The 24338-nt window shown below is 35.9% G+C and overlaps 1 protein-coding gene across 1 annotated transcript in view; it reads right to left on the bottom strand.

Annotated features, from left to right (window-relative positions):
- The window catches only part of LOC128559650 (uncharacterized), a 57568-nt gene extending 47676 nt beyond the window's left edge, over positions 1–9892 (bottom strand). The window contains exons 1-2 of the mRNA XM_053551961.1: positions 9769–9892; positions 6220–6390 (exon numbers count right to left, since the gene is read on the bottom strand). Of these exons, the coding sequence (XP_053407936.1) occupies positions 6220–6390; positions 9769–9892 (295 nt within the window). The remainder of the gene's footprint in view (positions 1–6219; positions 6391–9768) is intronic.
- Between the last annotated feature and the right edge of the window lie 14446 nt (positions 9893–24338).

Genomic DNA, 24338 nt, shown 5'->3' with positions numbered 1-24338 from the left:
CAAATGCTGCATTTTTGTACTAGCATGGCTATTTCTTACCCTGGAAGACTTAAATAACATTTAAAACCAATCTCATTAGATGCTGCAGAGGTATATTCCTTTACATAAAATAAAGGGAGGTAATTTGTCATAAATTCAGTCAAAAGTTATCTACCCTGATTGTCTGAGTCCATCTGATGTCATAAAAGACATTTCAAATCAGTATCAAGAGTTATCTATCATGACCATTTCTTACCATGGAAGACATAAATAACGTTTCAAACCAATCTTATTAGAAGCTGCTAGGTATATTCATTTACATAAAAAAATAAAGGGTGGTAATTTGTCATAAATTCAGTCAATATTTATCTTCGCTGATTGTCCAAGTCAATCTGATTGGATAAATGAAATTTCAGATCAGTATCTTCATTAGTTATGGAGATATACCCATTTTAATTTGAAAGGGAGGTAATTTGACATAAAATCAGTCCATAGTTATCTACCCTGATTGTTTCAGTCCAACTAATGACAATAATGAAATTTTAAATGAGTCCTATAAGGACTCACTGATATTAATCCACTTTGCTTAAGATCAGGGGAGGTAATCAGATATAAAATGACTCCGGAACCTATGCTTGGTTCTGACAGATTCATCATGGAATCCAAGATTGATTGTTGCTGAGAATATTTTGCAAGTTTGTATCAAATCAAACCATAAACTAGAGATGCTTTTGAGAAAAGCGCACGTCTCCCACAACTGCCCCTATCAAAAATGTCTTTTCTCTTGATGGTTTAGACGAGTAGATCCAATTAGATGGTCTGGACGAGTGGATCCAATCAGTAATTCAAGGACCATAAATCAGAAGTGCCTGGGCGGATTTGGCTAGTTATCGAACTTGGCTAAGGTCTTATGGCCAAATACATTTTGTTCAAGTTTGGGGAAGATTGGATGAGAAATGTTCGACTGAGAGAGCAGACAAGAGTAAAAAGGCTGATTTTTTGATAATTCAAGGGCGTAATCCAAAATGCTTAGACCGATTTAGCTAGTTATCGAACTTGGCCGAGGTCTCATGGTTCAAACATTTTGTTAAGTTGGTGAGAGGATGAGAAATGTTAACTTAGAGTGGGACAAGATTAAAAAGGCTGATTTTTGGTAATTCAAGGGCCATAACTCCAATACGCCTGGACCGATTTGGCTAGTTATCGAACTTGGCCGAGGTCTTATGGTCAAACACATTTTGTTTAAGTTTGGTGAAAATCAGATGAGAAATGTTCAACTTAGCTTGTGCTTTGTGACAGACAGACACACAGACAGACACACAGACTGGAGTAAATCAATATGTCTCCCACACCACTATGTGGTGGGAGACATAATAACGTCTCAATATGGCTGCAAAAGCCAAAATATCAAATTCTGGATCTTTAAGGGGCCATAACTCTGGAACCCATGATGTGATCTGGCCAGTTTTCGAAAGGAACCAAGATATTATGCCAATACAAGTTGTGTGCAAGTTTGATTAAAGTTGATTGCAAAATGTTGTGCATATCATGTTCACAAGGAAATTGCGGACGAAAGGCGATCGAAAAACCTCACCTTGTTGAGGGGCCATAACTTTGGAAACCGTGATGGGATCTGGCCAGTTTTTGAAAGGAACCGAGATATTATGCCCATACAAGTTGTGTGCAAGTTTGATAAAAATCAAATACAAAATGTGGTCTCTATTGTGTTCACAAGAAATTGGGACAGATGGACAATAGACGAAGGGCGATCGCAAAAGCTCCTCTTGTCACTACGTGGCAGGTGAGCTAAAAAGGGGCATAATTTTGTAAAAAATGCAAAGTAGAGTTATCAAACCTTTGCAACGCATGTCATATTATGACAGTGAACAAGTGTGTGAAGTTTTAATCCTTTCCCGTTAGTGGATGCCGAGATACCAGTTTACATACAAAAACTTAACCAAAAATGCTAAGTTGAAAAAAGGAGCATAATTTTGATAAAATGCAAAGTAGAGTTATGGGACCTGCACAGTGCATGTCAGACTATGACAGTGAACAAGTGTGTGAAGTTTCAATTCCTTCCCAGAAGTGGGTACTGAGATACAAGGTTACATACTAAACCAAAAATTTCTAAGTCAAAAAAGGGACATAATTTTGTAAAAAAAAGCAAAACAGAGTTAAGGAACCTGTGCAGTGAAAGTCATTTTATCACAGTGAATAAGTGTGTGAAGTTTCAATTCATTCCCATGAGTGGTTACTGAGATTACATACAACAAGAGCTGTCAGTTGACAGCGCGCTCGACTATTCTCAGTGCTTGATAGTATAATATAAGCTGTGAGTAAAACTTTAACATTACAATTTATAAGCATATTCTAAGTGGAAAAGTGGCCATAATTCAGTCAAAATGCTTGATCGAGTTGTCTTCTCCTTTTTACAAACTGGGGTCATGATGGTAAACAAGTATGCAAAATATGAAAGCAATATCTCAATGGACTTTGAAAATATTTGGGGTGGTACGCAAACTTTAACATTACAATAAGCATATTCCAAGTGGAAAAGGGGCCATAATTCAGTCAAAATGCTTGATAGAGTTGTCTGCTCCTATTTACAGACTAGGGTCATGATGGTAAACAAGTATGCAAAATATGAAAGCAATATATCAATGGACTTTGAAAATATTTGGGGTGGTACGCAAACTTTAACATTACAATAAGCATATTCCAAGTGGAAAAGGGGCCATAATTCAGTCAAAATGCTTGATAGAGTTGTCTGCTCCTATTTACAGACTGGGGTCATGATGGTAAACAAGTACCGTAAAAATTCGAATATATGACGCAGTTTTTAAATTTTTCATTTCTCAAGGATTGGAAATATTACAAGGTAGAGCTTCAAATTTTTCATTGAAATACCGAATATCAGCAATTCCAAAAATCGGACAATTTTGTCAACTGTCATGTGTTTACATTTTGGGCCGTGCTTTTTTAACCTCCTCTTGAAGAGTGTTTTATTGGGCGGGTCTAAAAACACGTACGGAACAGAACCTCTGATGATATATGGTAAAGTTGATTTTATTTGCGAGTTTAAATTTTTTGTATTTGTAAATTTAATTAAGAAGTATCGTACATATCCAGAGCACCGGATAATGTGTCAGTTTAATAATTAGAAAAAATACAAAATTTTGCAGTTCCGGGTTGTAGGTGTTTGATAATTAAAATCATTATCTTTCAAGGATGCTCAAATAAATTGCAATTAAAACAGATCGTTTGTTATTTCTTTATTTCCAGCAAATTATTACTGATCAATACAGCAGCTCGTACATCACGCTAATTAGCCGCGATTTTCTCTTTTGATGTGCCCATAATTATGAGATGTTTGTTCGCACGTCTGTTAAAGTGTACTAAGGTGTTGACAGCTTGAGAAAGTTCTCAAATACTTTAGAAAGAATTTGTCTGTCAGTTATTGTCACTGTTGTCTGTAACTGATTATGCAGCAATTGCGATTTTCACAAGAAATCGTTTTTAGGCATGCCGCTAATGGCCGCTTTCAACTTTGTAAACAACGTTTTCGACTGATTTTTCGGTGCGTGATATATTCCAATGTAAGCATTTTTCCCAAGATTTTGATACAAGATCGGGGATGCGTAATATACATGCTAGCGTGATATATTCGAGTTTTTACGGTATGCAAAATATGAAAGCAATATCTCAATGGACTTTGAAAATATTTGGGGTGATACGCAAACTTTAACATTACAATAAGCATTTTCCAAGTGGAAAAGGGGCCATAATTCAGTCAAAATGCTTGATAGAGTTGTCTGCTCCTATTTACAGACTGGGGTCATGATGGTAAACAAGTATGCAAAATATGAAAGCAACATCTCAATGGACTTTGAAAATATTTTGGGTGTTACGCAAACTTTAACATTTGTGTGACACTCACGCTCACGCTAACGTTGACGCCAGGGCCAGTAGTATAGCTCCCCTATTCTTCATATAGTCAAGCAAAAAACTTAACCAAATCGGGACATGGACACCGACATGGGCGTCAACGCATGGGTGAGTCCAATAGCTCTACTATTCTTTGAATAGTCAAACTACAAAGCAACAAGAGCTCGTAGAGCACATAATACCCCCTTGATACATTCAGTTACTACACAAGGAGCAGATATTATTTGGTCACTGTGCACTGTAAGTTTGATGTATTGACCTCAAATCAATATGAGTCATTTACCAGTCTTATGTGACCTCTGTATCAAATGTGATCTTAGACCAAAGACTTTTCTAGTTATTTGGCAAAGAAAATTCTATATACAAATGTATATATAGGAGTTTTGTGATCCTAGGCCAATGCATTCTTGGTTTATCCTCCAAAAACAGTTTAACTGTTCCGGTTCACTGTGACCTTGACTTTTGACCTTCTAATCACAAAATCAATAGGGGTCATTTGCTGGTCTTGTTCAACCGCCCTATCTTGAATTATCATCCGGACACCAATTTGTCTGCAAATCAACTGACCAACCATCATACCAACCGTCCGACAGCTGCAAAATAATATACCCCTCCTTCTTTGAAGGAGAGCATAATAAATTGCTGTTTCCACTAGAACATTATCTGGAGACAATATTTATGGCTGTTACAGGTAAAACTAGAGTTGTCACAGGAGTGACGAATTATACCCCCACAATATGGCCTCGTCACAGAACTAAGCTGAACTTACTTGACCATTGACCTAATGACCTCAAAATCAATAGAGGTCATCTGCAGGTCACGATCAACCTCCCTATGAAGTCTCAAGATCCTGGGCCCATGAGTTCTCAAGTTATTGTCTGAAAAAGGTTTAAATGTTCCGGGTCACTCTGACTTTTGACCTTTGGAACTCAAAATCATTACAGGTCATCTGCTGGTCATGACCAACCTCCCTGTTATGTTTCGTGATCCTAGTCCCAAGCGTTTTGAAGTAACTGTCCGAAAACAGTTTAAATGTTATGGGTCACTGTGACCTTGACCTTTGACCTCAAAATAATTAGGGGTCATATGCTGGTCCTAACCAACCTCCCTATCAATTTTCATGACCCTAGGCCCAAGCATTCTCAAGTTATCATCCGGAAACCGTTTAACTGTTTCGTATTACTGTGACCTTGACCTTTGACCTACTAGCCTCAAAGTCAAAAATGACCTGTATTCAATCATGTTACACCTGTGTACAAAACTTTATGATCCTAGACCCAAGCGTTCTCAAGTTATCATCCGGAAACCATTTAACTGTTCCGAGTCACTGTGACCTTGACCTTTGACCTACTGACCTCAAAGCAGAACTTGACCTGTATTCAATTATGTTACACCTGTGTACTAAAATTAATGATCCTAGACCCAAGCGTTCTCAAGTTATCATCCGGAAACCGTTTAACTGTTCCGAGTCACTGTGACCTTGACCTTTGACCTACAGACCTCAATGTTGAACTTGACCTGTATTATCTGATGTTGCACCTGTGTACCAAAAATTATTTAAATCAGTCAAGTCTTTCAAGAGTTATCATCCGGAAACCATGAAAACCAACAGAACAACCGACTGACCGCCAAGCTCACTCCCATATACCCCCACAAACTTCGTTTTGTGGGGGTATAATATATGCAAAAAGGACTGTTTCCCCTGGACGCTGATGAAAATGGACAAAGAAGAAAAGTCTGAAGCTTTAACAGAATTTGCAGTCGCAAATCCTGCAGCAAATCAGTTCAGTCATGAATCACCTTGTATCTGTCTTCAAATAAATTCAATTCATCATTTGTCGTACAAACAAGTTAATGAATGCATCAGTGGCATCATGAATTTAGTAATATTGTATGTTTACTTGTAATTTAAATATACAGGAAATAATTTTGCTATTTTGCATGGTTTTCCAAAGTAACTGAAAAAAGTGCATTATGCAATGTTCGGAGCACACCTTGCACTGTATGCCACCTTTGGACAATAATTTCTAAATAACTGAAAAATATTATTTCCTTATTCAAAATCACCGCTCCATTTGATCCAAGATCATACATTACTGATCCAGATTTTCAAAGTAATGATTGGATGTTCAGGTACAGAAGTGAATCAATGCAAGTGACACACTTTCATCTTATGCTTAATATTTGTATGAAGTTTCACTGGGATCCTATGAATTAGATCTATGTCATAGCGTTTCAGAAGGACAAAGTTTTTAACTTCTGGAATAATCAACCTTCCAATAACAAAAATCTTACCAACATTTTGTTTATCTGTAACAAAGCAATCCAAAATAATGTTTGCATTTGTATACTCTTCATTATCCTTATATACAGCAACCTCATGTAATTCATCTATGTGCCATGTACATGGTTTTTGTGCACTAGCTGCTGCTGCCATGGCAATTCTAGTAGTTTTCACTGACAGTTCTGAAATAAACAATGTAAATACTGTTTAAAAATGCCAATGCTGCTGGAATGGAATTACGTTTCTCAGACATATTTTCAGTACTGTATCTCGATCACCCAGGTACTCTTTCCTTTTTCAATAAGCTTATTATACATTTACAACCTTCAAAATAATTTTGAACAAAATTTTTTTAGCTTGAATTATTAAATCTGATAAATCAGAGCCAACTCGTCAGTATAAAACTATGTATACTGCAACATCTGCTGCTTAAGAAAGTTGTAAATAAAATAATAATTTTCATCTGGAATATTTTTAGAAGTCCATCAGGGTGTCTAATTTGGCTGAAAGATTTCAATTGAGAGAAATGGACAATAATCCTAACAAAATCCATCATGACTGACAATGTAGATGCAAACATTGGACAGCGTTTTATACTAAACATGCATACTTTACTCTTGTTTTCATTAGATGTCCATATCAGTCATTGTGAATAAAAATATTGCTGCACCGTTTTTATGCTTAAGCCTTAAGGTGTCGAATATAGGCCTACACGTAATTGCTCAGAATACTGAATGTTGAACGTAAAGTGACAACTTTTTCAAGTCTAACAAGGCAGTCTGAAAGACAGCTATATCCCCTGCCACTTCTATTGATAGTGAAAGGGTTGATGGTATTGGGTGGAAGCATTGATGTTCTTAAGTGTATTTCATGACGAAATCAATGAATTTGAAAATCTTTCCCTTAAAATGAAAGGCTCAAACCATCTTTGACCCCATGAGTTGTGAGTTGTGACCTTGACCCTGAGCGGACTTCACTGACTCATGAGTTCTGCACGTTGTCTAAATGAGGTGATCATGACTCAAGTTTCATGAAAATCCTTCAAGAGGTTTAGGAGATACAGAGCAGACACAAAGTGGAAGGCTCAAACCTTTGAACTTGAGCCAACATGGCTGACTCGTGAGTTCTACTAGTCCAAATAATTGGATGTTTTGGGAAAGCGTGAATACTTTTGACTGTCGCTGTCTCTTTGCTTCCCTAGAGACAATATGGCATCTTCTGACAAATGTTTTATATTCTTTCATTTCTTATATAGTCATTAATCTAACTAGTCATTAGTCAAGTTATTATTCCAGTCTACTATTTCTTTAATTCTAGTCAAGTAACTAGTCTTTGTTGTTGCTTTTAATAAATTCAGTCTTTCTGAGAGTTTTTCAATATTTTTTTGACCACTACCATAGCTGTAAGTCTTACCATAAAAATGGTGGTATATACCGTGGTATTTAGGAAAAAACGTGGTATACCACGTTATATTTTTCAAGGCGGTACCAAGCCCTAGTTAGTGAAACTAATCCAACGCATACAGTTAGTTTTATATTGTGACAGTCAAACTGTAATGTTGCAGAGGCTGCAAATGTTAGTGGACACATTGATCAAGATGGCTTAGACGCTTTCCTACAGAGGTTAAAGCCCCCGGTTCTATTCCTGGATACTCCCATTGCGGTGTGTCTTTGGGCAAGGGACTTAATCACAATGCCTCAGTCAACCCAGCTGTAAATGGGTACCATCAAATTGCTGGAGGTGAGGTACATAATTGGTTTTAACTGTTCTTAAAATTCGAACCCTGGGCCTTCACCATACATGTGATCTCCTGCGCAGGAGGATCAAAATCCTGATTTTTAAAACCTCCCCTACTGTCTCCCAATCAAACCCATAATTCTCCCGCTTTTCAAAAAAAAGAAATAAATTTTAAACTTTTTCCTCGCAGCACTATCATGACTATTATTCTGACTCGGCTGATAATTACCAAAGACTGCCAAACATGTTTACGCAGTTAATCAAAGCATCATCGACTGTTGTGTATTATGCATGTCTGACACACATGCAGCTGGAGGAAAGAGTTGTTAGTTTGAATACATGTGTCAAAAATAAAACATCCGCATGTACTTCTATACTAAGGACCATAAGCATCCGTAAAATTTCAACGAACATGTCAATAAAGCCACTGGCACCAGAACCGTAAATTTAGCTTTGGTTGTCCTATTTCATTAAAAAATATACCTTATTTTCATTTTTTTTTAAAAATATGGAAGAAATGGTGCCTTCTAATTTATTACAGTTCTACCCTCTGTTCCTATAATTATTAAAACAGGAACAGAGGGTATAGACGTAATAAATAAGAAGAAAATTTTTCTTCGATATTTTTTAATAAATTGAAAATAAAGCATATATTTTATGAAAAAGGCCGCCCAAAGCTTAATTTACGATTCTGGTGCCAGTGAGTAAAACAGAACAACTTATATTTGGTGAAAATATCTGTCTGTCTGCCCGACAGTCTGTCCATCCGTCCTTAAATCCGGCCACCCAACTTGGTACCTGTACGTGTATACTAGACAAAGATTACGGCAAAGTGTTCACACAGTGGTTCAAGTGGATTGAAGTCATTTTAAGAATAAAATTGCTCTTTTATAAAGAAAGATTCGCTATCAGCCTCTGATGTATATAATAAAATTAATTTCGTTTTGTGTTTCAGATTATGGTAAACGGAATTTATACGGTTTAGTGGGGAAGGAAGGACAAGGTTGACACAGCGGTGGTGATTGCAGCTGGCAGTGAGAAGGAGATGAAGGCAGAATGTAAGAAGTTACAACGTGAGCCTGTCGCACATACCCGATACCGCAACATCCATTGCAACGACGAAAACAAAGGTAACTATGTAGTGACAAGTCTACATATATTTTCACAGTAGTTAAGTGTAAAAGTCGTTTCTTACTTTGCCTAAAGCAGTTTTGTCACATAATAATTTTAGTTATAAATTAGAGTTTCTGGTGTAAATGACAAATGCAAACATGCGAGAATTTCGAATTTGCATAAGAGGGCAATAAGTGTTCTCTCTCCTTTTCTTAATTCAAACAAATGTGATGCGCCAGTTGGAACGGGTAGTTTGGCTGAATGACGTTAAATATCAAGAAGACGGCAAACGCCACCGTTGGTACCATTGTTTAAGCATAGTGTATGTTTTTATGTTTTACATACAGTTAAACAGAAATTTATTTACACGTGAAATAAAATATAAATTTTCTGAAACTGTAAAAAGCATCTTAATCAAGACTGACATACAGTTTATCTTTCTTTTCTCAGACTCCAAAGCCAAGACAGCCCGCCAGTGTGATACGGATTGTATCTCCACCTGGTTTTTATCCAGAGACAACTGTAACTGTGAGCGATAGTGACAACATCATCCAGTCAGCGCAGCAACGACAGGGGTACAGGCCGTTACTTCATCCGCCATGACAACAGCCATGTCTTCATCCGCACTGACGGTTGTACCAGCCATCACTTCATCTGTCGTGAGCACAGGAATATCTACACAAGAGCAGCATCGCCGACGTCAGTCAAACCTGCCGTGGATGCTGTGCTTTCCGGCAACACTCCAACCACGTCACGTCCGGGATTCCTAAGCAGAGCAGGCCGTCCAATGGGATTTTGGACCACTCCAGAGCAACTTGTTGGCATTGGAGGCATTCGTTAGGTCTATGGCAGCAGAACAGGTTAATTTACGAAAGCTTTTCGAAGCCGAGAGACGTGAAGTGCCAGCTCAACACCATATTCCAATGGAGGGCCTTCGAGACCTTCACAAGGCGTCATCTGGACCTGGGAACATGGCGGCACATCTAGGGCAGCGTCTCTATCCAGAACTTTTTGGAGTAACGAACTTACGATATATGTATAGTTGGAATGGTGGGGGAAATCTAAATAAGAAAGAACTGTGCGAGGAAAGGAAGACTGTTGTGCAGCAGTATGTATGTTTGTTCTATCCGGAATGTTGAAAGACGTTGTAGTTCCTAAGGTTAACAAACTTTTACGCCGTGTGAGCAGACAGGACCGCAAACAGAAAAAGCAGCCGCCGACGTGCAATCAAGGGCAAAGTCCAGCACTCAGCATGCCAGATATAAACTTTTCATGCATGTCGGACGACTTTGTGTCATATATGAACCTGTGAATAATATCATGAGACTTTCGAAAGAAACAGCATTGTGCAAATGTACACAGTTACGTTTAAATGAATCTGTGTTCTTCTTAATGTATATTCATGTCATTTTTTATCCAAAAATTACTAAAATAGAGTACTCCGATTTTTGCTTACTTACAAATACACACTATCTCCATGTTTTGTATATATGTTTTGCTACTGTAGTTTTAGTTTGATCTTTGTTGTATTAAAACCGCCACACACAGTTGTTAGGTATTGAATAAATTCTGTAGTTTTCATGTACTGGTACTGATGATAAACCCAAACAGAAAATGAGGTTTTCTACCTGTAACTTTTTTACTTCTGCAAATTGTAATCAATGGTCGGTATCAAAATAAAGCTTAACATTTGCTGAAAACTTTACATAATTCAAAGTTATATTTAGTAAGCAAACTCGCACGAAAAGAGGCCCTGATAGAGGTTTGTAAAATGGGGACTGTATGAATGTTGACTGATGATAAATTCGACCACTTTGTCATTTACAAAATTTTCTTCGTAGTATTATATTGAAACTTTCCCCGAAAAGCTGCAACAGTCATTCCTGATCAAGTAATGAAAAGTGACCCAGGGTTCTAGCCAGGCTATTATCGCCTGTCGCGTGCGACATGCCTTTAGGCTTTGAGTTGTATATTTGTCATCCCTTATTTCCCCCGTCATCCCTTAATTGCCAAAGCGCCATGTCTTAAACGCATTCCAATAAACACCTCGATTAATCCGACAGTGTATTCGAAAGTTTACCATGTGCTCACCCGATAGTTCAGGTAAAGCGATGTCAGTTATGATATACGATAAACCAATGACAGCTTCCTATGTAGAAACGTGTGACGTAAATTTCATCGTAGCTCCGCCTTTAGACGGTATCTTGTGATGTGTACATGAAAGTGTTTTAAGATTTTTTATGTAATCAGAGATAATGACAGATGACTTTCAACAATTATTGTCCAAATGTTTTTCGCAATCAAGGAAAGACAATGGAAGGTACTAAGTCAAAAATTGTGCAACACGTTAAAATGATTTTGAACAATTCTCGGCCAAATATTAATGTTTTTCACATGTATGATATATATCGAAAAGACAATGCCAGAATTAATGTTTTCTGTCGTCACTTTCAAAATAGAACTTGTAGAGAAAAGTTTGAAATATTGTGGATTTATTACTTAATTATTGATGATGCCTGGAAATAAACGTAAATCAGAGAGTGGGACATTGTTAAATATGAACTGTTTCAAGAAGAAGGAGAACAGTGTTTTATATACTCAGTAATAGAGGAGCAGTGAGATGTGAAAAGCGAGACGAATCTGTGAATGACATTCTTCCTGGACCAGGTACACCTGAGAAAACGGTCACAAATTCAGAATCCCACCCAGACACGCCGGATGGCCAAAGGAAATCAGGCATTGATCCAAAATGGAAACAAGCGTTTCCCTGGATGACAGTCTCAGAGAATGGTAATTTAAATCATTTTTAGTAATCCCAAAAATACTGAACGGTCTATTGAATGTATCATATCATATGTATCAAGCGATCTGTGAACGTATTTTAAAAAAGTGCAAACTATCAGTTGTTAAACAAATTATAAGAAGACCACATTTTATTTTTCAAATCTGATTCCTTTGGGGAGAAAAAATATTGGACATGCATACTTAGAAAATAGGGAGGAAGAGTTGATGACTAACTAGAAATTACGTTGTCATGGCTTTACACACAGGGCTATGTTTTATGTGTTTGTGTCTTTTTTTACATATAAGTTCTTGAAATTCATTAAAAAAAAAAACAATTAGATCTCTTATCATAGCAGTGACAGATCCCTTTGGCTATGCAAAAAACAAAATTGTTTTAAATTCTTTACTTCAGGCCAAGTTATGTTGTGTTCAGTATGTGTAAAGCACCAGAGAAGACCAAAGGAGTGTGTTCCTGATAGAGCCGTGTGGGTGGACATTCCATGTATTTCAATAAGGCAATCATCTTTAGTAAATCATAAGGACTCGGACTCACAAGAAAGCAGTGGTATTTGACGTTGCAGAAGCAAAAACAGGTGGTAGGATCGAGGCTTGTTTTGTGAGGGAAGAACATGTGAACAGTGAGGCAATGACAGCATGTATGAATATTGACACTGCTTTACTTTCCGTGTAAGGAGGAAATTCCCCACACCACCAAACACAAACCTTTAGTTGAGACATTAGGAGTGAATGTTCTAAACAGTTTGGAGAAAGGGGATAACACCAAGTACACAAAATTTATAATTTAACGTTGTCATTCAGCGAATAAATTCCACAGGAATAGAAGACTGAAACTTTAAAGTGCAGTGCTAAAATTGTGTTGTTGTATTTAAAGTAAAATAAATAGTGAACATTTTCAGAAACTTAAAATGGATAAGTTTACATTGTCATTCAGCAAATAAACTCCAGAGGAATTTTTTATGACACATTATCTCTATTTGTTCTTGTTGAGCATGTAAATGATGCTTATTAAACATTGAAAATCACACTGTGTTTTTCACTCTGAAATGCACCAGAATGCACCAAAATGAGTTGTAGTAATACCAAACAGGAGGGGATACCCCTCCCGCACCCACCCCTTTGTCGTCTACGCTCTTTTCAAAAATACCCTTCAGCAACATGCCTTCAGAAAATCCTGGCTAGAACCCTGTGACCCAATGTCAGGCCTTCATGTGTCGACAGTGAGCATGCGCAAAAAACACCCTCGTCCCTAGTAATTTTGGAAAAATAATTTTTATACAGATAAATGTAAGTCATTTATTTATACAGAATATTAACCAATTTTGTTTTTGTTTACACCAGTTGGTGTTGTAAGTGGAAACTATTAGATGGTGTGTTCAATTTTATAAATAACTGATTGCCATCGAATATTTCCAAGGTGTTCGACTTTATCATCTGTCCGGGTTTATCATCAGTACCAGTATATATTACATCTGTTTGTCTATAAATACAACAAGAGGGCCATGATGGCCCTATATCGCTCACCTGTTATCATTGCACTTGAGGACAAGAAGGTCCTCAGAAAAAATATCGAAGTCCAAAGGACAGGAACAACAAAGGGAACAAAATAAACCAAAAAGAAAAAAAAAATCTTACAAGGTATAGATATGTCAAAATACACCTAAAAAGTGGAGGTACCATCCATGTTGTACCACAGAAAAGTGGTCTAGGTTTTTCCCTATGGCCAATAATAAAAAAGTTACTATAAATAAGCTATTTATAGTAACGTAAAAGAGAAGTAATTAAAAAAAAAATGATTGTAAGTGAACAAAAGAAGGATCTGCCAAATAAATCTGTTGACATAAATGAAATTTCAGATCAGTATCTTCATTAGTTACGGAGATATACCCATTTTAATTTGAAATAAAGGGAGGTAATTTGACATAAAATCAGTCCATAGTTATCTACCCTCATTGACTCAGTCCAACTAATGACAATAATGAAATTTCAAATAAGTCCTATAAGGACTTACTGATATAAATCCATTTTGATTACAATCAGGGGAGGTAATTAGATATAAGATAAAATAACTCTGGAACCTACGAATGGATCTGATTTGTCATGGAATCCAAGATTTATTGTTGTTGAAGATATTTTGGAAGTTTGTATCAAATAAAACAATAAATGAAGTCTCTATATGGCTGCAAAAGCCAAAATAGCCAATTTTGGACATTTAAGGGGCCATAACTCTGGAACCCATGATGGAATCTGGCCAGTTCAAGAAAGGAATCGAGATCTTGTTGTGATACAAGTTTTGTGCAGGACTGGTTAAAATCAAATCATAAATGAAGCTGCTATTGTGCAGACAAGGTCAAAATAGCTAATTTTGGCCCTTTCAGGGGCCATAACTCTGGAATCCATTACGAGATCTGGCCGGTTCAAGAAAGGAATCGAGATCTTATGGTGACACAAGTTTTGTGCAAGTTTGATTAAATTCAAATCATAAATGAAGCTGCTATTGTGCAGACAAGGTCAAAATAGCTAATTCTGGCCCTTTCAGGGGCCATCACTCTGGAACCCATAATGGAATCTGGCCAGTTCAAGAAAGGAACAAAGATCTTATGGTGATAAAAGTTGTGTGCAAGTTTGGTTAAAATAAAATCATAAATGAAGCTGCTATTGTGCAAACAAGGTCAAAATAGCTAATTCTGGCCCTTTCAGGGGCCATAACTCTGGAACCCATAATGGAATCTGACCAGTTCAAGAAAGGAACCAAGATCTTATGGTGATACAAGTTGTGTGCAAGTTTGGTTAAAATAAAATCATAAATGAAACCACTATCGTGCAGACAAGAAATTGTTGACGGACGCACGAGACAGACGGACGGACGCACGGACGGACTGACGACGGACGACGGACGAAGGGTGATCACAAAAGCTCACCTTGTCACTATGTGACAGGTGAGCTAATAAAGCATTTCTTCTTCTTTTTTGTGTGTTTAATATAATTATCCCCCCTCCAAAGGCGAAGGGGATATTAGAAATGCTCTCCGTCCGTGCGTGCGTGCGTGCGTGCGTCCGTCCGCAACGATCTTTGTCCGGAGCATAACTCCAAAAGTACTGGAGGGATTTTCTTCAAACTTCATACACTGATAGAACACATTGGGAGGAAGTGCAGTGTGCAAGAACAATAACTCTACCTTGCCTATTTTTTGAGTTATTCCCCTTTATCTTATTTTCTTAAAAAATTTTGTCCGGAGCATAACTCCAAAAGTACTGGAGGGATTTTCTTCAAACTTTATACACTGATAGAACACATTGGGAGGAAGTGCAGTGTGCAAGAACAATAACTCTACCTTGCCTATTTTTTGAGTTATTCCCCTTTATCTTTTTTTCTTAAAAAATTTTGTCCGGAGCATAACTCCAAAAGTACTGGAGGGATTTTCTTCAAACTTTATACACTGTTAGAACACATTGGGAGGAAGTGCAGTGTGCAAGAACAATAACTCTACCTTGCCTATTTTTTGAGTTATTCCCCTTTATCTTATTTTCTTAAAATTTTTTGTCCGGAGCATAACTCCAAAAGTAATGGAGGGATTTTCTTCAAACTTCATACACTGATAGAACACATTGGGAGGCAGTGCAGTGTGCAAGAACAATAACTCTACCATGCCTATATTTTGAGTTATTCCCCTTTATCATATTTTCTTTAAAAAAAATTGTCCGGAGCATTTCTTCTTCATGCATAGAGGGATTTTGATATAACTTGGCACAAATATTCACCACCACGAGACAGAATGTCATGCGCAAGATCCAGGTCCCTAGGTCTAAGGTCAAGGTCACAATTAGAGGCCAAAGGTCAGATACAAGAATGATGTTGTCCGAAGCATTTCTTCTTCATGCATGGAGGGATTTTGATGTAACTTGGCACAATTATACATCATCATGAGACGAAGTGTCATGCGCAGTTCCCTTCTTTAGAATTACCTCCCTTTGTTGTTACTTTAAATAGCTTTTATTGTAACTTTTTCATTACTAGTCGTAGGGGAAAATCGAGACCACTTTTCTGTAGTACAACATGCATGCTACATCTAATTTTGAGGTGTATTTTGACCAATCTCTACCTGGTAAAGATTTTTTTGTGGACTTACAATTTTTTTTTTTTGTTTTTTTTTTTTTGTTTTTTTTTTTTTTTTAAGATTAACTTCTCTTAGTTGTTACTATAAATAACTTATATTGTAACATTTTTATAATTGACCGTAGGGAAAAAACAAGACCACTTTTCTGTGGTACAACATGGATGTTACTTTCCAATTTTAGGTGTATTTTAAGATATCTCTAACTGGTAAGGAGTTTTTTGTGGACTTAGAAAAACAAAAGACTTACAATGATTACTAAACAACCACAAAATTAAAATTCCATTTGCAAATACAGCTGCTAGAGTAAAGAAATTTGCTGTGACGGGCATATATTGTGACATTCTGGCACTCGTGTTCCCTGTTAGCTTTCCATTCCTTCTTTTTACAGTAGCCATATAGAAAAACATCATAGCTATACTGTTCATGAAAATTAATAAAATTTAGCAGTAAACCACCTCACCACTGACTTATTTTTTCTTCCACATCTTTAAAACCCCTGATGCGGACCACAACTAAATGGTTCTTCAAAGCTTCCACCAAAATTAATACTTTCAGACACTAACTTGCCAGGAACTTTAGCCTTCAATTATAATATGCCCGGCGGGGGGATTGGCCATGTCTAACATGGCTCTTGTTATGCTTACTACTGTTATCATTCTCCAAAACCTCAATACCGCATAAATCTCCCCTATCTCAAGTCGTAATTCTCAATGGACTGCCTTCGCTGATACCATGGACTTCTATACCCTTACATTTGTATATCAGGTATGCATTGAAACAACCTATCCAAGGGGATTATAGAATAGTGTGAAAATGTTGAAGCTCCATGTATAATTTAAATTTAAATTTCTAAATGTTCAGCAAAATGCCTTCTTCTGAGTAATATAAGGCAACATTTTTTCTGTTCAATGGGCGTGACTTAAATGAATTTCTTGCTTGAAATTCCTCTAAAGAATATATCTTGCCGAAATTTTAGAACTTAAGTTTAAATCATAAATTTTGTACACGTACATGTACAATGTATCTTCCCTACAGAGGAGCCAAATATCTAGATTACTACCAGAAAGATGTTTTTACGACGCCGGTCCATGGTGCATTTGGTATACATATAGTTTGTCACCAAAAGACAATTAGGTTTGCTAGTGGTGGAGCGGGGGCCATGCCTGGACCCCTGGATTACCGAACATGAATCAGTAAACAAGAGGGCCATGATGGCCCTATATCGCTCACCTGAGTGAAAGAGAACATATGCAATACTTAATCAGATCTGTGTTATTGCTAATAATAACTGTGCCCAGTGATAATCCAGAGGGTGACTGTTCATAACCAACAGGATATCATTTCTATGGCAAGCAAAATTTTAAACATTTCAGACCTTTTTGACTCAAATATGACAAACTTCATTTATCAATTTATATTATTTTATTTATAGACAATTTAACATTTTAAACTTATCAACATATTCACAGATGACACTAAACTTTCAGAGACATACATGCTTGTGGTAAAATATATTTGTTAGTCATAAATACTCAAGAAAGTAGGTCAGTAGGTCAAGGTCACAGTCAGGTGACCCCTAATTACTTGGGGTCATCAGGTAATTATAATTAAACAGTCTAGGAAATATGATCTGATAATTTTTCGAAGTATTTTTTCCTATATAAATCATATAAAAAGTGACCCCTAGGGCAGGGCCTCTTTTCACCCCAGGGACATAATTTGAACAATCTTGTTAGAGATCCACTAGACAATGCTACATACCAAATATCAAAGGCCTAGGCCTTGAACTTTCAGACAAGAAGATTTTTTTTAAAAATTCCTATATAAGTCTATGTAAAACTTGGGACCCCTAGGGCAGGGCCTCTTTTCACCCCAGGGGCATAATTTGAACAATCTTGGTAGAGGACCACAAGGCAATGCTACGTACCAAATATCAAAGGCCTAGGTCTTGTGATTTCAGACAAGAAGATTTTTAAAGTTTTTTCCTATATAAGTCTATGTAAAACTTGGGACACCCTGGGTGGGGCCTCTTTTCAACTCAGGGGCATAATTTGAATAATCTTGGTAGAGGACCACTAGGCAACGCAACATACCAAATATCAAAAGCCTAGGCCGTGCAGTTTCAGACAAGAAGATTTTTAAAAAAAATTCCTATATAAGACTATGTAAAACTTGGGACCCCTGGGGCAGGGCCTCTTCACCCTAGGGTAATAATTTGAACAATCTTGATAGAGGACCACAAGGCAATGCTACATACCAAATATCAAAGGCCTCGGTCTTGTGGTTTCAGACAAGAAGATTTTTAAAGTTTTTTTCCTATATGTCTATGTAAAATTTGGGACCCCCGGGGCAGGGCCTCTTTTCACCTCAGGGGCATAATTTGAACAATCTTCGTAGAGAACCATTAGATGATGTTACATGCCAAATATAGAGGCTCTACGCCTTGCGGTTTTGGACAAGAAAATTTTTCAAAGTTTTTCCTTTTGGTTGCCATGGCAACCAGAATTCTGTATGGAATTCAATTCTTTGAATAATTTTTAAAGAAGACCATCCAAGGAACATCCCTGTGAAGTTTCATCAAAATTGGCCTGTTGGTTTAGGAGGAGATGTTGTTTAAAGGAAAGTGAGGACGGACGACGGACGGACATACAACGGACGTTCCTACATATGGATACTTATGTGGCTACTCTTTTGTTCTCTCTATTGTTCTTTTAGCCACGTTAGAGAAAAATAGCCACATAAAAGCCTTACAGAATGAATGACATCAAAGGAAAAGTACAGTTACCTATTGTTCCTATAGCCACCTAAGTATGCAAATGTGAGCTCGGACAGACGGACGCACGCTGGACGGTGAGCGATCACAGTACCTCACCCTGAGCACTTTGTGCTCAGGTGAGCTAAAAAGCTAATAACTGTAATTAACCAACAATTAGTCTAAACAGGTGTAAATGAACAGAACACTACAGTTATCAAAACAACACATGCACTGTACATAGTGTTTGATCAAAAAGCATATAATTATAATATGCAGGTATTTACGTGTTCCATTATCAAAAGCAATAATCAAATTCAATTGACTTTGATTAAATCAATTTCGTAAATATTTACAGCTCTTAATTATGGGTATAAATTGTGTATATAATATTTTCCAGTGTAAGAACGACAAACTTTTAATGCATTTAAGTAGGATTTAAATTGAAGTCTAACTTTGTGTAATTAACTTGAATTTAAGTATCATTTAACGAAACATTGGATTTGAGTATCATAATGAAACAACCTTTAAATAGCAAACATGCGAAAATGAACTGAAATTGAATGAGAACTCAAACATGCAAACAATGATAAAGAAATTATCAATTCAAACATGCGAAAACAATTGAACGAAACAAACCAAAGAAGTATAAAATACACAGAATGGCAACTGGCTGTAATCTCGCGTCAGAGCGTGAATCGGCATTATCTTAGTAATAACAAACATCGGTGAGCATGGAGTTACAATTTGTACCTTTAAAACTATAGTTAAAATACATGTTAGCTTCTAAAACAACATTAGTTTAATGTGAAATAGTCTTAAGACACAAAGTACACGTTTCTTACCATCAAAAGAAGCGTGGTCATACGGTGATAATTAATTTACCGATGAATAATTGCTTTCACATACAAAATGGCGCGTGGAGAACGCGTCACTTCCGGTAAACGAGATCTCATTCAGTAGTCACAGGATGTTGACGAGATTTGCTCTATATGCCTTTCAATTTGCTGATCTATTTATTTTTATAGCTCTTTGAACAAACTTAAAACTATATGAAAACTCAAACATGATAACGAAACTGTCAAATAGCAGCAGACGTGAAAGCTTTTACAATTAGAACGGAAATTGTACTAAATGTACATAATTCAAATATATCTATTAAAAATTATGCAAATAAAGACACATTAATTGAATGCGCGTTAAACTGTGAATATTTTCATTTCACGGCGGCTGCTTAACTCCAATACACTTGTAATATACCGTACCCCAATAAAAAAGAAATTATAAATAACTTTTTTTTTTAAAAAAAGCCAGTTAAATATATTTGTACAAAGCACTTTATTTATCTTGAACTATTTTTTTTCTAACAAAATAATGTATTCATTTCCTATAGATATAAACCTCGTGACCACCGCAATTCCACCGCAACGGACACCGGAAAACCACCACGGTAATTTATTTGACGGTCGTGTTTATATAACTGACCGTGGTGGTCAAACGGGTGTCCGACCACCGCAGTTTGACAAAATGAAAAACAACCACCACGGTCGGGCGATTTATGTAGAGTACACGCTGCCTGTAGTGTACCTTGAATTTGTAATGTGCATTTGAAATTATGTCTACCAGCAAAACTTTAAAATTAATGTGCTACTTGTTTAAAGTCAACAAATATATTTTTCCTTTAATAGGTTTTTGAGGTTAAGGAATAGAAATAACATAAAATTTGGGATTTTGTCTCCAAGTTTTGCATTCACACCTTTAATTTTTTATGTCAATAAAAATCTTCCAGTTTTGAGACCCTAAGTCCCACTGTAAAATGGCAAACCTCCAATTTTAGGATTCTAACCTTATCACATGAATGGCTTCACCTCCATAGGAAAGCATCTTAGCCCACTCAACCACTGCATCCACAAAAAGGAACTATAGTAACTACTTGGCGAGTGCATGGTGTGAATTTTTTTTAAGATACAAGATACAAATTTTTATTTATAGTCGGGTTGCAAACAACATAACATTAGCTATGAACAGCTATTAGCCGACTTACACCCCTAGTTAGACGTTTACTAACCATTTACCAGTAGTCCAAATAATTAGATGAAAAAGTTGTCATTTGACATTCAATATTCTGACATTTTACATTTATACTATCAAAGCATTTTTCGGCATGGAAGATAAAAAATGTAAAATATCAATTAAAATGAACTAAATTATAAAGTGACATAACTAACGCTTCAGCTGTTCAGAGACTTGGTTATGTAGTGTACGCCTACAGATCACCAATAAAAACCCGTAAATAAAATGTAGTGGAAATGTGTATACTAAAAAAAAAACAAAGAAAATATCAAACGGGATAAAAGCAGACCAAAACGCAGCCCTCATATAGATACCCCCCAGAGGGAAAACAGACGAGTCAGCTTTGAAATCAGGGCAAAGCAAAAACACAATATTTAACTTCAGCAAACATTTTTAAGGAAAATTCAACAAATGATAATAACGCGATAAAAGTCAAATTCATTGTTACATAAACGAGAAAACAAATTAGACATCAGAGATCGCTGAATTTAAGGGGCAAAATTCACCATGGGGCTTCGTTTTGCTCCTGAACCCAACTTATATTGTATCCCACATGCAAAGACATAGGATCAGTGTAAAAAAAAGAAACCCAACCAGAATGAATTTTCTAACACACGTAATGTGAAACAAATAAATCATAAAACTGCAAAATGCTCGTATAAATTTCTTCCAAGTGTTTCCGCGTCCGTAAATCATATTGTTGCCGGTTTTCTAACAAACATAAAAACATAAATTTTCACTACTTATAAATGCTAGGTTCTTCCCTTTCACCATTAAAATTTTGTCCTTTCTGTTAATTAAAAGAAAATTGATGACTCAAACTAATTATACCATTATATCCCCATATCGAGTGTTTTCACCTTAGTAACAGTTGTAACCTGTTTTTAACGACAAAAACATTTCGTTATAATTAAAATTACATTATTACTAACTTACGATTATGACTATATTGTTTATTTTTAATTACATTAATAAACACTTCATTTCACTTACGTTAATTACGTTTGATGCGTTTTCACGTAGCTAACTATGGACTGGCGTATTACTAATTACAAAAAAACTTAGCTAACTTTTATATATGTGCACAACTAGTCCCGGCAGATCGCATATATTGTAACTAAAGTCTTCATTATCAATTACATAAAAATGATTTACATATTATACAATTGCACATATTATCATTGTAGCGGTTTTCCTATGTAAATACGTCTGCGTTTCCTTTAAAAACAAAAACAGGGGTCTTACTCACTCATTTTTAAATTACTCGATAAGCACTAGTTGCCTACGTCCATATTTCATAATATAATTTATCGGCTGCATTAGCTAATTAATAAAATGACTAACTGATATTTTATTCACCCGTATAAAAAGATCACGTTGCGTCCATATAACTATTTGTCTGCGTTTTTACACAAAAACCTACAAACTTTATTACGCATTAAGTTACAGATATATGAAAATCTAGTGCCTTTTCTATTTTGACATATTGTTTTTTCACAAAAGAAACTAATTTCTGCGTTTGAAGGTGTATCGTCTGCTACTAATAAACGACATGTAGCCTTAATTTTAAAACCCCTAATTTTGTCCTGCGTTTCCAATTAAAAATTACACAATAACGTTTGCGTTTTCATGATAACATACGAATTAAAATTTTTCTGCGGAACTAATATGAACTTTATCTTGCTTTCCAAAACAAAGGGCTGTTTTTAAATAATAAAAAATTTACTAATCGCAAATGAGCGTTTACCGGGGTATGTGACTACTCTGTCGGGGGTTCTTTCCCTATATAATTAATGCTTTTTCTAAAAAAAAAACAAAAAAAATAATGACTGCCGTTATATTTGGGGTCTACGCCCTACCATACTATGGACACTGTGCTCATTTTTAACGTACGGGATTCTGTCTGGTTCCTAACTTATGATAATCGCCATATACGTGAATAGGCGTTTTCATCTGACATTCAAACTGTTTTTTTTTGCTATCGGAATGCTTTTTAAGTATTTCAGTCGTAAATAATTATTGACTATAGTTTAAAACCTCAAGGGCCATATTTCTGCGCACCGCACTGTACTGGCATTTGCCCAAGTTGTACAATCTCTTTGTATCATTACATTAAGTAAGTATGAAACACAATACAAAAAAAATGGGTCGAAATTGATTTTTCGCTGTTTTAATGCGACAAAATCAGATCGTTTTTTATATTGTTGTTGGTGTGTTGTTATAGGTGTGGTGGAAAATATTGGGATCCCAAAAAAAAATCGGGAACCTTTATACAAGCACAGAGCACCAAAAAAATCAACTTCAACACACACAAAACAAAACACCATTTCGTATAGTAATTCTGAAAAATGTCTCCTTTGTCCGAATATCCATAATAAATAAATCCAATTTTCAAGTTTATCGCATATTTCTTGTAAGAAATGTTTTCCCTTTTTAATAAAATTCTATTAATATCGATTTTCATGCAATCAACCCACTGGCCACTTTTGGTCGAATACGGAAGTAGGTGATTTCACGAGAGCAAAAATGCGCCTTTTTAGGGGCAGACCCAACTGACGTCATTTCACTCCAAACTAAAACCCGAATGGCCTTTTTGCTTAATTGTGATTAGAAAGAATAAATATAGGAAATTGATGTATCCTAAAGTCATATAATTTTAACGACCCGAATTTTTTTTTTAATATGCAACTCAAGGAAGATTTGAATTACACCTTTAAAACTTTGAAGAGCTAAATAAGACTTTCTTTAAAACAATCGAAATTACTAAGAAGATCGGGAATATGAAGAAAAAAAGGGGAGTTTCATATGCAAAATAACTAGTAAAATTTGAAAAAAATTTTCGAATTTTATATATTTTGGTAGCATGCGTTATTCAACGATTTCTGGATTAAAAGCCAATTTTAGTCTAGAAGAGAAATGCACGAAATGATCCTTTTCCCTTTTTTGCGAAAGGATGTATGTTTCTGAATCCAAGTTGAAAAAAAGTAAAAAAAACACCAAAGACCCAAATTTAAAAAATATTAGTGCCAAAATTTAAGTGGCATTGGTAGGGGTTTGGTTTTAGTTAAAGTATGATTATTTTCTACAAAACCAAATTTCAATAAAAAATATTGGATATGTTGGTATCTACAGTATCTTTTCGATTATTTTTTATTTTCCTTTATTAAAATATTATATTTTCGCGTCGAAAAAGTCATCGTGTTACATCGATAAATCCAAAAAAACAAACCAACCCATTTTTTACGCATTAAAACACCGAAGTGTATATACCAATTTTACAACAGAATACAATTTGCTTGAAATGATGACTTTTAAATGTTTCAAAACCAAGTTTTGCGATATAAACCGGTATAGGGTTTTTCTGACAGACAATTACAAGGATCGAGACCCCAACGCGGCCACTGGTATTCATCATCTCCCTTGTTCGTTGATCACGGTGAAAACTGGGATTGGCACTTTTTGTGTTGGTATTGAAACAGTCATTTTTCATTCTAATTATTTTATGTCATTTATGTTTTAAAACAAAATTAAACGAA

The sequence above is a fragment of the Mercenaria mercenaria genome, chromosome 9 (assembly GCF_021730395.1).
Source record: "Mercenaria mercenaria strain notata chromosome 9, MADL_Memer_1, whole genome shotgun sequence".
NCBI lineage: Eukaryota > Metazoa > Mollusca > Bivalvia > Venerida > Veneridae > Mercenaria > Mercenaria mercenaria.
The sequence above is the reverse complement of the archived record's forward strand: the minus strand, read 5'-3'. Positions and strand labels throughout refer to the sequence as shown.